This window comes from Vanessa cardui, chromosome 4, assembly GCF_905220365.1.
Source record: "Vanessa cardui chromosome 4, ilVanCard2.1, whole genome shotgun sequence".
Lineage (NCBI taxonomy): Eukaryota > Metazoa > Arthropoda > Insecta > Lepidoptera > Nymphalidae > Vanessa > Vanessa cardui.
In genome coordinates this window covers 4,869,321-4,883,742 of record NC_061126.1, presented here as the reverse complement: position 1 = coordinate 4,883,742, position 14,422 = coordinate 4,869,321, and the positions used below count along the sequence as shown (strand labels likewise).

The following is a 14,422-nucleotide window of genomic DNA, read 5'->3' as shown; positions in this document are numbered from 1 at the left end:
TGTATAGATTGTTAAATGACAATTCAAAAGTGCTAAAAATGATATATAGTACTTTTTTGACTTTTTACGTGCCGTAATGATAATGGAACTATCATTAATTTTTATATTTTAATACGAGTGATTTATTTTTATCTTGTGTAGAGGAGGTCTTCAGTTCTAACAACGCGCTCTGGTTTTCGCGTGACGGTGCCAGGATGGCGTATGCGACATTTGACGACACAAACGTAAGAGTGATGCAGATACCGCACTTCGGCGTACCAGGCTCCGTGGACTCACAGTACACAACTCATCGCGATATACGCTACCCGAAGGTACGTCAAACTTATTGGTATCAACTTATAGTACGACACAAATTAGATGTAGCATCGGAAAATGCAATGGAATGAAAATAAAACAGATTACTGCCGATTTACACAACCAATAGAAATAGCTCCCTATCGCTATTCGTCGCTATAGATTCACGCGTCAGAGAAAGCAAGTGCATGTAAATCGACGCGTCAAATTGACGAATATATTCGGTCATATGATATTGCAAGTTATTACGTTTGTGCAAAGATAATATTCGCATGAGAAATAAATTTTGATAATTTGGGATAGCGTACTCAATTCGGATGTGATCGGTTTTACGAATTTTGCCGTTTTTGCGTTCTTTACATGTAAAGTAAATATTACTTGATGATGTAGAGTACATTTATTATCATAATAATTTTATTATTCATGAAAAATATATTTATTATAATTACATAATATTGATATCGTTAAAATATCAATATGTTTGTACCGTGTTACAAATAAACTTTGATCACATTAATTTGAGACTTGCCTACATCTATGAAATATTTTATTTTAATACAAAATTTAAGTATCAAATAATATGTGATGTAATTGTTCACGTTTATTTATGACCTATGTAATTAATATTATTTGATACGCTTCGATTTTATTAAAGCATGTAAATATTGTATATTCAAGTATAAATTACCAAACAAAAATATTAGATCATTTCAAAAAATAATATAGACTCAAATTATTTATACACTAATAGTTTCGTGAGTAATTTTTTGAACGTTTTAAAGAAAAAAATAATACTAACACATTTTTACTTATTTCATGTATGTGAGTTATTTCGAAAACGTTTGCTAATTTTCAACATTTATACCAGCACTACTTCATACTCGTATTTACGGTTGGATTAACGTTGCTAGCGGTGTTTTTAAAAAAGAAAAACTAAACAAATTTTAAGGTTTTTAACAGTTTTACCTTCATGAATTAACATTGACAACAAAAACATTTAATATGTTCCTCAAAGTTTGTTTATGTGTTTTACTAGCGATCCTACTATACTAAATATACTACAGAATTTGTTTATTTCCGACAAACTTCTAAAATTATCAGTGTCTCTATACTATATTGTCCATCTATTATTCACAAAAACCTTATTTTCGAATCATTCTATCTATTAAAACAAACCGCATCAAAATCCGTGGTAGTATGTAATTTTAAAGATTTAAGCATACATAGGGATATAGGGACAGAGAAAGAGACTTTGTTTTATACTATGTGGTGATGATTATACTTTAATTTTAATAATCATCTTACTTTAAATTAACTTGCCTCTCAATTTACCTAAGTTTGAAACACAACAAGTTTCCTAATAAGTTTTCCGAGCTTCGAAAATGGTTTCATTGAAACTTGATCATGATTCATTGCATTGCGCTAAGTAGCATTGATTCTGTGTTTTTGTTCGATTTTTGTGTAATGCTATACGACTGTCTGACATCGCGCTTATCTAATTATCATTTGTCGTTTGTCTGTCTCAGACGCGCATGGGTCAAATTTAATATTTATTTTTATTGTAGCATTCTTGTCGTTCTTTCAAAATTAGTTGAATATCAAGAAGTATAATACATATAAACCTCTCTCTTGAGTCGATCTATTTATTGTTGAAAACCGCATCCCAAATACTTGAAAAGATTGAAAAGATCTAAGCAAACAGACGCATTTTATAATATCTAGAGATTTTACGTAATGAAATAACTAATGTATAAAAAAAAGTAAAGTAACAAAAAGTAAAGTAAGGATAAGGCCTCCTCTTCCATTAAGGAGAGGGTTTGGAACATATTCCACCTCGCTGTTCCAATGCAGGTTGGTGGAATGCACATGTGGCAGGATATATATAGTAGTGCTTGCCTGGGTTTGAACCCGTAATCATTGGTTAAGATGCACGCGTTCTAATTAGTAGTAGTAGAATTTATAGTGAAATATATTATTAGATTATCTTTTAAGGAAATCATTATACCAGCTGATGAATAACATATTTAAAATCGAAATATCTAATCACAGCACCACTGCATAATACATAAACTTATGTTTTGTAATACCCAATGGTTTTTGTAGGAAATTACATACGAACCTTTGAAAATGAAATGTATCCAAACTTCACGGATCAAGAGATTTAATCATTTATACTAGAGCGCATCTTATTTATTGGGAAAGGTTTATTCGTATATTTATGTATAAGGGGACTCGTCTTTATGACAGACGGTATGAGGATGTTTTTTGTATTGATCTCATGTTTTTTTATCATAAAAACCCGATCGTGAGGTTTTCAGCAATTTTTTTTTTTTTTTTTTTTTTTTTTTTTTTTTTATGGTATTGGTGGCAAACGAGCAGGAGGCTCACCTGATGGAAAGTGACTACCACCGCCCATGGACATCTGCAACACCAGGGGGCTTGCAGGTGCGTTGCCGGCCTTTGAGAAAGGAGTAGGCTCTTTTCTTGAAGGTTCCCATGTCGTATCGGTTCGGAAAAACCGCCGGCGACAGCTGGTTCCACAGAGTGGTTGTGCGAGGCAGAAAATGTCTAAGAAATCGCGCTGTTGTGGATTTTCGGACATCAAGATGGTGCGGGTGAAACTTAGAATTTTGACGAGATGTCCGAAGGTGAAATTCAGCAGCCGGGATTAATCCGAACAATTCCTCGGAACATTCCCCGTGAAAAATTCGGTAGAAGATGCAGAGTGATCCAACATCTCTACGCAAAGCCAAAGGATCAAGGAGATCGGAAAGGGCTTGATCGTCGATAATTCGAGCCGCTCTACGTTGGATGCGGTCAAATGGAAGGAGCTGGTACTGGGGAGCACCCGCCCAGAGGTGAGAGCAGTACTCCATGTGAGGCCGAATTTGCGCCTTGTAAAGTTTTAGGCGATGGGCCGACGTGAAGTACTGTCTCGCCTTGCTGAGCACACCGAGCTTCTTTGAAGCCAATTTGGCTTTGCCTTCCAATTGACCGCGGAACTGAACGAGGCTCGAAATATCAACGCCAAGTATTCCGATACTACCTGTAGCGGCTATCGGGATGTTCTCAAATCGTGGAGATACGACAAATGGTGTTTTTTTAGCGGTTAACGCGCAAACTTGCGTCTTTTTGGGGTTGAAATGGACTAAATTTAGCCGGCCCCAGTTCGAGACTTCGTTTAACGAAGACTCGATTTCAGACACAAGTTTGTTCCGGTTTTCTTCGACGTTTTCCCGAGAAATATTAGCGCGGCCGGTGTATAAGGTGTCAACGGTACTGTCGTCTGCATAGCAATGAATGTTCCCGATTTGCAACAAATCATTGATATGCAGAAGAAACAGAGTGGGTGATAGGACGCAGCCTTGTGGAACACCAGCATTGACGAATTTTAAGTCAGAGCATGCACCGTCGACAACGACCTTGATGCTCCGATCTGCCAAAAAGCTGGTAATCCAATTGCATAATTTCCCGGGAAGCCCATAAGAAGGAAGCTTCGAAAGAAGCGCTTTGTGCCATACGCGATCGAAGGCCTTCGCTATGTCCAAGCTGGCTGCTAATGCCTCCCCCTTGCTCTCAACTGCTTCAGCCCACCTGTGAGTAAGGTAAACTAGAAGATCACCGGCTGAGCGACCCCGACGGAAACCGTACTGGCGGTCACTAATCAGCTGATTCTCCTCTAGGTACCGCAGGAGCTGGCAGTTAATAAGGGACTCCATTATCTTGGAGAGCAAGGAGGTGATGGCTATAGGCCTATAATTGGACGGATCTGAGCGGTTGCCTTTTTTAGGGATCGGATGCACCAAAGCAGTCTTCCAGGAGTTCGGGACGACGCCTAATGCGTAGGATTGCCGGAAAAGACGCGTTAAGACCGGTGCCAACTCGGGAGCACATGTCCGTAGCACGATTGGAGGGATGCCATCGGGTCCACTCGACTTGTGAATGTCCAAGGAAAGAAGTGCTTTCCGAACTGCACTTTGCCGAAATTTAACCTCCGGCATCGTCGTATCACATCGCGGGATTGATGGAGGTGACTTTCCTTGGTCATCCAGAGTCGAGTTCGACGCGAAGAGAGACCCTAAAAGATCGGCCTTCTCCTTCGCGGTATGGGCCAATGACTCAACGTCCCTGTGCAAAGACGGAAAAAAAGGCTGACAGAAATTCCCTAGGACAGCCTTAGCGAGAGACCAGAACGCACGTGTTCCTGATGGGAAGCGCACCAGTCTCTCGCCAATTCTGCCAATGTACTTCGACTTCGCCTCAGCTATCACGTTTTTGAAGGACCTGGAGGCAGAGTTATATTCCTTTCTGAATGTGCTGGTGTTTGTATCACGAGACGCCGATGCGTTAGCCCAGTCTTGGTAGCGTTCCCATTTTCGGCGTGAAGCCGTCTTACAGAGGCGACCAAACCAGGGCTGGGACTTGCCACCAATGGGCACCGCAGAATATGGAATGAAAAGTTCCATACCCTGAAGCACCACATCGGCGACAGAGTCAGCAACAACGCTCGGATCATCCATCGAGAAACAAACTCGCCCCCATGGGTAAGATGCAAAGAAGGACCGCATCCCATCCCAATCTGCTGACTTGTAGTGCCACACGCGACGACAGCCCGCGAAACGAGGTCGTGAGTATCGTGTAACTGGCACTGTACTCCGGACGAGACAGTGGTCCGACGAGCCCAGAGGGGGATCGACGACAATCTTATAGCCGTCCGGATGCGAAGTCAGCAGAAGGTCCAACAGGGAAGGTGTATGATCCTCCACGTCCGGTATTCGCGTTGGCGAGGTGACCAGTTGTGTCAAATCATAAGCCAAAGCGAAGTCGAGAACAGATCTACCCGCATGATCAGTGGTGCGTGATCCAAGCCACTCTGTATGATGAGCATTGAAATCGCCCAGAATAATGATCTCTGCGGATGGAGTCTGCTGCAGCACGGAATCTGTAGCCAATTGGACGTGCTCAACCAGTCGGTCGGTTTCGGCATTACCGCTATGGGACCTATAAAGGCACGCGTAGATTCGCGGATGGTCGTCGCAGTCTACGCGCAGCCAGATAATTGATAGGTCCTGCCCTTCAAGGCTGCCGAGGCGTCGAGAGCAGATATCATTTCTGACGTAAACGCACACCCCAGCTCGTGGCACAAAAGTATGCTCCAATTTGTACCCGGGGTAAGAGAGAAAAGACGTATCGGCAGGAGAAGATATCTGGGTCTCGGTAAGAAAGAGCAAGGCCGGCTTCGCCGTCTCAAGGTGAAAGTGAACGGCATTCAAGTTGGAGTTGAGTCCCCTTATGTTGCAGAAGTCCACAGCGAGTGTGGTAGGGGTTGCCTTATGATGCCTGCTCCGCTTGCCCCGAACAGTGGCGAGCGCAAAATTGCCCCCCCCAGAATTCGGAGGGCAGCCTGGGCATCCCTGCTCAGGCGGTGTACGTCCTGAGCATGGATGCCCAGAGAGGGATTCTCCATCGCAGTCGCTGATGGTACCCTCCTGGGGTAATGACACCAAATTCTGCACAACCATGTTTTGGGGGGAGAGGGATCGGGCCTCCGGAACTCTCACTTACCGGACGAAACGCGGTAGCATAGCTACCACTTCACGCCGATTTTAAGTGAGAGAGTGGTACTTCCCCGGGCGTGCCGGCCCATTCGACTGCAACCGAGAGGTATGCAGTGTGGCACTACCACTTAGTGGGGACATTGTCGTAATCTAACAATAATAGTAAATAGTGGACGCCGTGGACTATAATATTTACATTTAAAATGTACCTTTTATTATGGTTAAATACTTTATTGTACACCTCGAATCTTAGGACAAAAACCTTAGGACTAAATATACATATTTCTAAATATATACTTGACTTATGGCTAATTAGCCATCTCTTCCAAATAATCGAATTGAGTGAGATATTATTTTATTTAATGGGAATGGTATGCTTTACTAGATCGAATTTTGTTCAGAATTGCGATTCAATAGGGACATACTAGTACTTGCTTCTGTTAAACACGATCGTGATTTGTACTGCAGGATATTTTTGATTTTTGACTGTTCTTGTTAGTAAAGTAAAAGTAAAGTAACAGCCTGTTAATTTCCCACTGCTGGGCTAAGGCCTCCTCTTCCATTAAGGAGAGGATTTGGAACATATTCCACCACGCTGTTCCAATGCGGGTTGGTGGAATACACATTTAGCAGAATTTCGATGATATTAGACACAGGCAAGTTTTCTCACGATGTTTTCCTTCATCGCAGAGCACGAGATGAATTATAAACACAAATTAAGCACATATATATATAGTGGTGCTTGCTTGGGCTTGAACCCGAAATCATCGGTTAAGGTGCACGCGTTCTAACCACTGGGCCATCTCAGCTCCATGTTCTTGTTAGCCTTGTATGTATTAAAGAAAATTTTGTTTATTTTCATTTACAGTCCGGTACAACGAATCCAACTGTTAGAGTCAGCATTCGAAACATCGCTACCAACGTTGTCACAGTTTTCAACGCACCCACAGATCTTAACGAGTAAGTAAACGCTTAGTTGAATACCATTTACTTATTATATGTTTCACATTTTTGTACTGAATTTCACAATTTAATTCAGCGAGTTTGATATCCATATTCTGTATCTTTTGCGTCTCGGCAAACGTAGTGTAGGACGTCCTTAGGCACGGTGGAGTGACGATATACGCAAGGCGGCAGGCAGGAGCTGGTGCGAGTAGCCGGAGAAAGACCACAGTGGAGTGCTCTTGGAGAGGCCTATGTCCAGCAGTTGACGGGAACGAGCTGACGATGATGATGATGATGATATCCTTAGTCTACTTGTAAATTTATTTCTCTGGAATGCCTTCTAGAAGAAGTAACATTACGTAAAGTTTAGCTGAAACGATCGTCTATTTTCCTTATGGAGGAGTGAGAATATGAGATGATGGATTTTTGTAACGATATGTCACTGATTCTTATCAGATATATAATTAAGTTTTCTTTCGTCGCCAATTACGAAATGTATTATATTAATTCTAACTACAAAGCCATTTCAGCTCTAATAATTAACATTATCCAGTGCTACTAGCCAATATCAAGGAATTCATTTAATTTTAATTTTCTCATTCCAGGCCAATTTTGAAATCGGTCGCATTTGTTGGCAATGACAGGATTGCTATAATGTGGACTAACCGAGTTCAAACGACGCTTCGAGTAGTCATCTGCGCTGAGACAGCTACCACATGCACTACGGTAATTACAGTAATATTCATTAAGAGTAGAGTAGCGTATGGTCAGGATTCACTCCTTTTTAAAATATTTGACAGGCAATAGCACCACCAACCACCACCAATAGCGGTGTAACTCTAAAACTATCGTAATGGTACTCCGATTGTCATAGAGTTGTATGTAATCACAAATCGAAAATAAAAAAAAATGCTATTAAAATAATTTATAATACAACCCAGATTTCTGATGTCTATCGTCGGGTAACCAACACTCGTGAGTCCACGTTCGTTTACAATAGGCCAAAGGCCATTTTTGTTGCGGCGACCTGATGGAAAGTGGTCACTACCAACTACATACATTGGCGTCGTAAAAAAAAAAACTGCAAAACGTTAATGAGTAACTAGCCAGTGGAACTGAGATGTTCATTGTTACTGGAATCATACTTAGTCACTTTTCCAACTGCAATGCAGTGCAATGTAGTATTAAGTATTACTAAGTTTGATGGTAGAACCAACGATGAGTGGCTTGATGCCATATAACTACATATGTACAATATTTAATTTCAGTTTTGTAGATTATTAAATGAATAAATTAATGACGATTAAAATGAATATATTTCAGATTTACACATACACGGAAACAAATGGTTGGATTGATAACATCCCGATGATATTCAACGAGCAAGGAAGTTCCTTTATCACCATATTACCCGATGTAAGTTCATACAGAAATATTTTTCTGAAATCAAAATCAATAACATTGTAATCAAAGAGGCTCTTAAAATAATTTTGAATGATAGATAAAATTTAATAAGCCTTTATTTAAGATAAAATTAGAAATACAAATAGTGTAATATATAAATAAATATATTTAAAAAAAAATCATAAGACAATGCATATTATACTATTGTTTATAATGGAAATAAGCGTTTTGAAATTATTATTTAGACTATGGTATTAATTAGATTTAGTCCAAAAAAACAAAATTGCTTGATACCTGATTAGTATTGTAAAAATTGAAATAATCCATTTTTTTAAATAAAACGGATATTATGGTTATAAGTAAATGTTTATTAGTATTTTTTTATTTAGATGTTTCATTTGTTTCGCAGACGGTAAATGGTGTTCGTTACAAGCAAATCATTCAAGTTACAAGTGGTACCGGAAACAATTGGTCATTTAGACGTCGTACAAACACAGCCCATACTGTTGCCGAAATCTTACTATGGACTGCTGATGATACTATGTGAGTAAGAAATTTACCTTACGTAGAATCTTCGGCAACATTGACTGCCCTAACAGATTTTAGCATGTTAACATCATCCTGGCAATTGATAGGTAGTCAGCAGACAGTCGGTAGTCAGTAATCATAATTATTATCAGGCGTGCAAAATTTGACCTCAATCATATGAAATTAGCTTTGACTTTTATAAAAATAAAACGGACGGTCAAGTGGACCATCTGATAGGGACGTTGAGATTGTCAATAACTATCAATAATTAAAGGACAATAAATAAAATGTCTTTACAATAATACTTATGAATTAGAATTAACAGTACCAAAAATGAGTATCATGTTCTTTTATAAAAACGAATAAAATAGAAAGAGACAGAGATAAAGAGAAAGAGAGGGAAGATCGGCTGGAGGGTAATAGATTTTTTTCCGAATGTGACGATTTCTGACAGTTCAATTTACTAAGCCGCATAATAACTTAGTTCCAAAAACAAAAAATCAAAAATTGACTGTGATAAATACACGATTATAGTATTACTATAAGTTAAAATACGCTATTACTACAAAAGTTAGTTTTATCCGGACTTAAATTTAATTGATGTTAGGTTAAGACTTTATTATTGGATTATTTGTTTTTCAGTTGGTATAAAGCGAACAGTGAAAACGACACATCAGAACAACACATCTACACATTAAACAACAACGATGAACTGTCTTGCTTCACGTGCAACATCGTGCGACCTGATGGCGGTCAGTGCCTGTACAACGAAGCAGTCATCAGCTCTGGATCTCGTATTAGCATAAACTGCGCTGGACCAGACATACCTCAAATTTACATTCACGATACCGTAAGTAATATTATTGACAGTACTTTGTAAAGGTTTCACATGTAATTTTTCCGCTAATTCTGAGAGTTCAAAAATAGATAATCAGGTCCAAACTGAATGAAGTGACTTGATTATCTTTATTAAAACACGCAATCTTTTAAAAATTGGCACGATCAACCCAAATGTAACAATTTAAGGCGTGTATTTACTTAGTGCCCTTTGACTTCTCATTTAGCCTTTTATTGGTAATCTTAAAGTTTTGTGACATTTTTCAGAACGGTACTCTGGTGTCTGTATGGGATGACAATTCAAGAGTTGCTGAAATTGCGTCCACATACACTGTGCCAATTACCTTACGCAGGACCGTACCCTTGGGGGTAGGTCTTCCTGATGCGGATGTTCTCCTCCAAGTACCGTTTGATTACTTCTCACGTTCAAACGTACCACTCTTGGTTTACGTGTAAGTACTATTATATACTAAACTTGTCATAAATAATGGCATGCTATTATTTAGATGAAGAAAAGATATTATTTATTTAAATGCGCCAATTGCAAGATCTACCAGGCATTAATAGGATTGTTGAATGTTGAATTGTTGTTGATGTTTTGACTTAGATTGCATTTTTATTGACATTTTTTTTAGTTATGGAGGCCCCGATACAGCTCTAGTCACAAAGCAATGGAATATTGATTGGGGTTCATCGCTCGTGAGCCGATATGGTATCGCGGTGGCTCGTATTGATGGACGAGGCTCTGGACTTCGTGGAGTTGAGCATATGTTCGCTTTGAACCGACAATTAGGATCTGTTGAAATCGAGGATCAAATTACTGTTGCTAGGTGAGTGCTTCAAAACATAATAATGAAGACATGATAAGCGCATATTAAAGTATGTATTTGCTGGTGTGCATTTCACACAAGCTTTAAGCCAAATTTTGAGTCTCCGGTGAAAATCGCCATTCCAAAAAGCGGAGACAATGACACTGTGTTGTGGAGTGTTGAATATATTATTTACAAACATCCCCAGAAAACTACAAACTAAACAAATATGTAGCACGCGAAAACCAAGTAATTTTACTTGCTTGTTATTATTTTACATCAATGTTGAAATGCGAAAAAATGTCATCAGGTACCTTCAGCAACAAACCCATTGGATAGACCGTAATCGTACGTGTATCTGGGGTTGGTCGTACGGTGGGTACGCGGCGTCGTTGGCGCTGGCGCGAGGAGGAGACGTCTTCCGATGTGCTATAGCTGTGGCCCCAGTAGTTGATTGGCGGTTTTATGGTAATTGTTGCAAATATTTAATAGAGGATATTCCTTTAGACAGGAAACAAACAATGGATATAAATCAAAAGAAAAATGAAACTTTAAAAAAATACTGTGAAAAACATTTTCTTTTTGTACACCTTTTCTAAGTGTGTACATACGCTAACTAAGTGCACAATATTTTAAACCTTTTCTTATCATCTAAATTAAATTTCGAACCAATTTGTTGTGTCCATTTTTTCTGAATTTATTTCTATATAATTATTACAATTGACTGTATTTGTCTAGAAATAGAAAAACAAGGAGTTTAGGTTTTTTATTAGTTAAAATTTTATTTAGAAATGTAAATGATTTGTCACTTGTGTTTTATAAAAAATAAGGAAAATTTAATTTGAAAAATGCATTATAGACACCATCTACACGGAGAGATACATGGACACTCCGCAAAACAACGTTGAAGGTTATGCGAACTCGTCTCTGCTGACTGAACAAGTGGTGAGTGTGAAGTTGCGGTGTTTATCGCTAGATGGCGCTATTCTTACTATTCGAAATTTAAAATTATTTTACAGGATTTATATGATTGATTATTTGAAGCATTAAGTTGGAACAAATAAAAGAATAACTATCTTTTTTATGAAATAGGTTAGCGGATGAGCATATGGGCCACCTGGTGGTAAGTGGTCACCATCACCCATAGACAATGACGCTGTAAGAAAAATTAACTATTCCTTACATCGTCAATGTGCCACCAATCTTGGGAACTAAGATGCTACGTCCCTTGTGCCTGTAGTTACACTGGCTCACTCACCCTTCAAACCGGAACAGAACAATACGTACTGTTGTTTAGCGGTAGAATATTTGATGAGTGGGTGGTACCTACCCAGGCGGGCTTGCACAAAGCCCTACCACCAAGAAATCTGAATTTGGAATTATATTAAATTAATAAATTGTTAGTAAAAAAATATAGGTTTAACAAATGTGTTACAGGTGGAAGCTTATAGAGACAAACGGTACTTCCTTGTCCACGGAACGGAAGACGACAATGTGCACTATCAGCACGCCATGTTGATATCCAGGTTGCTGCAGAGGCGAGATGTCTACTTCACTCAGATGGTTCGTTTGTTCATTTAAATGTTGCCTCCTTTAACTGACAATCCCAAAGTCCACTTTGAGTACTGTCTGTTAATCTTTCAGTTATAATAAATACTAATGCTACTTGAAAACTTTCGGAACTTTTGGAATTATTTAATTTGGAATTATTTTGTTACATGTATATTTTTCAAAAAATCAAAAAATCAATATATTCAAATAAGCTCAAAAAAGTAGGTACTTTTCAATGTTCATGTTAGTGTTAAATTAAATGCAAAACTACCACCGGTTTGGAAAAGTAGATTCTACCGAAAAGAACCGGCAAAGAACTTAGTTCTCTTTTTCACTAGTATAATTACAGAGTACGAGAGTTAAGTACAGTTAAGTTTTCAGATATCGTGCCTAGAAATCATTAAATATCTAGTTCACCTTTTTATCTATAGTATAATTTTGTATTGAGTAATACGCATGATAATTTTAAGTTATTTTGACACCACCTATTAATTTTTTAACTAGTCTAAGCCTAAGTTAAAAATTATGGAATCTTAGTACAGAAACGAATGCCGCATATTACACCCAGAAACGACGAACTTTTAATAAAACTATTAAATACAATAAATAACAAAGAAATAAAATGAATATCATTGTTCCTAATTAAATACTATTACCTGTGACCGTTAATATAACGTTATTACCTGTGTTATTACTTATTCTAATATGTGTCAAAATCTATTGCAGAGTTACACTGACGAGGACCACGGACTCGGAGGCGTAAGGCCACATCTTTACCATGCGTTAGAAAAGTTCCTAAGAGAAAACATGTTTTAATCATTTTCATCTAAGGCTATAACTATATTTATAAATCTATGTAATTTACATTCCAATGAAATTAGATAGAATAAAATTTAATATTAAATCAATTATCTTCATAAAAATGTTGTTGTATTAAGATGAAATTGCACAGATTGCTTACATTAGCAAACATGTATTCCACAGTCTTCAAAGCTTAGACCTGCGATATAAAAACAGCTGAAAACTAGGTGTAATAGAACCAAGTATGTCCACGATTATTATATTAAATATTACGCCATGTAAGACTTTGACAGCGCTTCTGCCATCTATAATATTACATTCCAATACTAATAATTAACCCTAATTCAGCTAAAGAGTTCTTTTTATCCCACTGAAAAAATCCCGTTCAGAACTGAAATCTACGAATTTTATATAAGAACCATTTATGTTGAAATTATTACACAAGTGTCATGAAAAGTTCTGGGGGTTAAACAATGTCACTTCATATCGTTATAGACAATTTTATTTTGTTATTTTATGATGAAGCTATATTTAATATGGCCTCGTATTCATATAAAATATTGACATTTTTTTATTAAACCTCGACTTTTGTAAGTATTTTTTGTACTTAACATTTTTAATTTTTATTTATATTGAATTTAAATAAATTATTGTTTTTTTTAAAGAAAACGTACAACAATGAAATAGGTATTGTAAATATATAATGTTATATATTTAATTTTAATGTTGCCAAATACAGCCAGTATGACAGGGTTGTCTGTATAATACATATGTTGAATTTATTGAAATTTCATAGACACGTAAATGTATTCGCCGATAATATAGCAGATAAATAATAGTTTGTTTGTAAATATCTATATAATCCTTATTTTAAGTATCAATTCCAATAAAAGTGTTTTCTATTAAATTTTGTAATTATTGTTCCGACTTAGTTAAAATGCCAATCATTTATACATATTGAGATTATTTAAATATCTATTTACAATGTTACACTACAGAAGAAATATAGCAAAGGAGCCTTTTCAACCGACTTCAAAAAGGAGGAGGTTATCAATTCGTCTGTATTTTTTTTTTTTTTGTTATCTTGTGCGCGTGGCAACTACTCTTGAGACTTGCCAAACGTCATACTACTTTACAAGTGTGCGTGTACTGACAGCCACAATATTTCGGGGTTTTTTTACGAATACAATAAACTTGCCGCGTTTGTTTTAAATCTTTTATTCTGAGATAGTCTATCTAGATAAATGAGCGATATTTAGTGTCGATAGCGCAATGGACCGCATATGCACCATCATTGGTAAATTTTGATCATCACCCGTAGACTTTGTACTCCAACAAATGTTTATTATTACCGTCATCGTCAATACGAAACAAAACTGCGTTTTACTTTTATGCATTACCGACATAAGCTGAATAAAAATAAAGTAAAGTAAAGTAACAGCCTGTAAATTTCCCACTGCTGAGATAAGGCCTCCTCTTCCATTAAAGAGTGGGTTTGGAACGTATAGCACAACGCTGTTCCAATGCGGGTTGGTGGAATGCACATGTGGCATTTTTTTTTCGGTGAAATTAGACACATGCAGGTTTCCTCACAATGTTTTCCTTCACCGCCGAGCACGAGATGAATATATATAGCACATATATATAGCGGTGCTTGCCAGGGTTTGAATCCGCAATCATCGGTTAAGATGCACG

The 14,422-nt window shown here is 37.5% G+C and overlaps 1 protein-coding gene across 2 annotated transcripts in view; it reads left to right on the top strand.

Annotated features, from left to right (window-relative positions):
* LOC124544121 (venom dipeptidyl peptidase 4-like) overlaps nt 1-13,634 on the top strand; it is a 49,219-nt gene extending 35,585 nt beyond the window's left edge. For both annotated transcript variants that reach the window (XM_047122569.1, XM_047122570.1), the window contains exons 7-18: nt 142-311; nt 6,721-6,812; nt 7,403-7,523; nt 8,121-8,213; nt 8,611-8,744; nt 9,372-9,579; nt 9,834-10,018; nt 10,202-10,396; nt 10,686-10,843; nt 11,235-11,320; nt 11,813-11,938; nt 12,653-13,634. In XM_047122569.1, the coding sequence (XP_046978525.1) occupies nt 142-311; nt 6,721-6,812; nt 7,403-7,523; nt 8,121-8,213; nt 8,611-8,744; nt 9,372-9,579; nt 9,834-10,018; nt 10,202-10,396; nt 10,686-10,843; nt 11,235-11,320; nt 11,813-11,938; nt 12,653-12,742 (1,658 nt within the window). In that variant the 3' untranslated portion in view covers nt 12,743-13,634. The remainder of the gene's footprint in view (nt 1-141; nt 312-6,720; nt 6,813-7,402; nt 7,524-8,120; nt 8,214-8,610; nt 8,745-9,371; nt 9,580-9,833; nt 10,019-10,201; nt 10,397-10,685; nt 10,844-11,234; nt 11,321-11,812; nt 11,939-12,652) is intronic.
* Nucleotides 13,635-14,422: the final 788 nt, after the last annotated feature.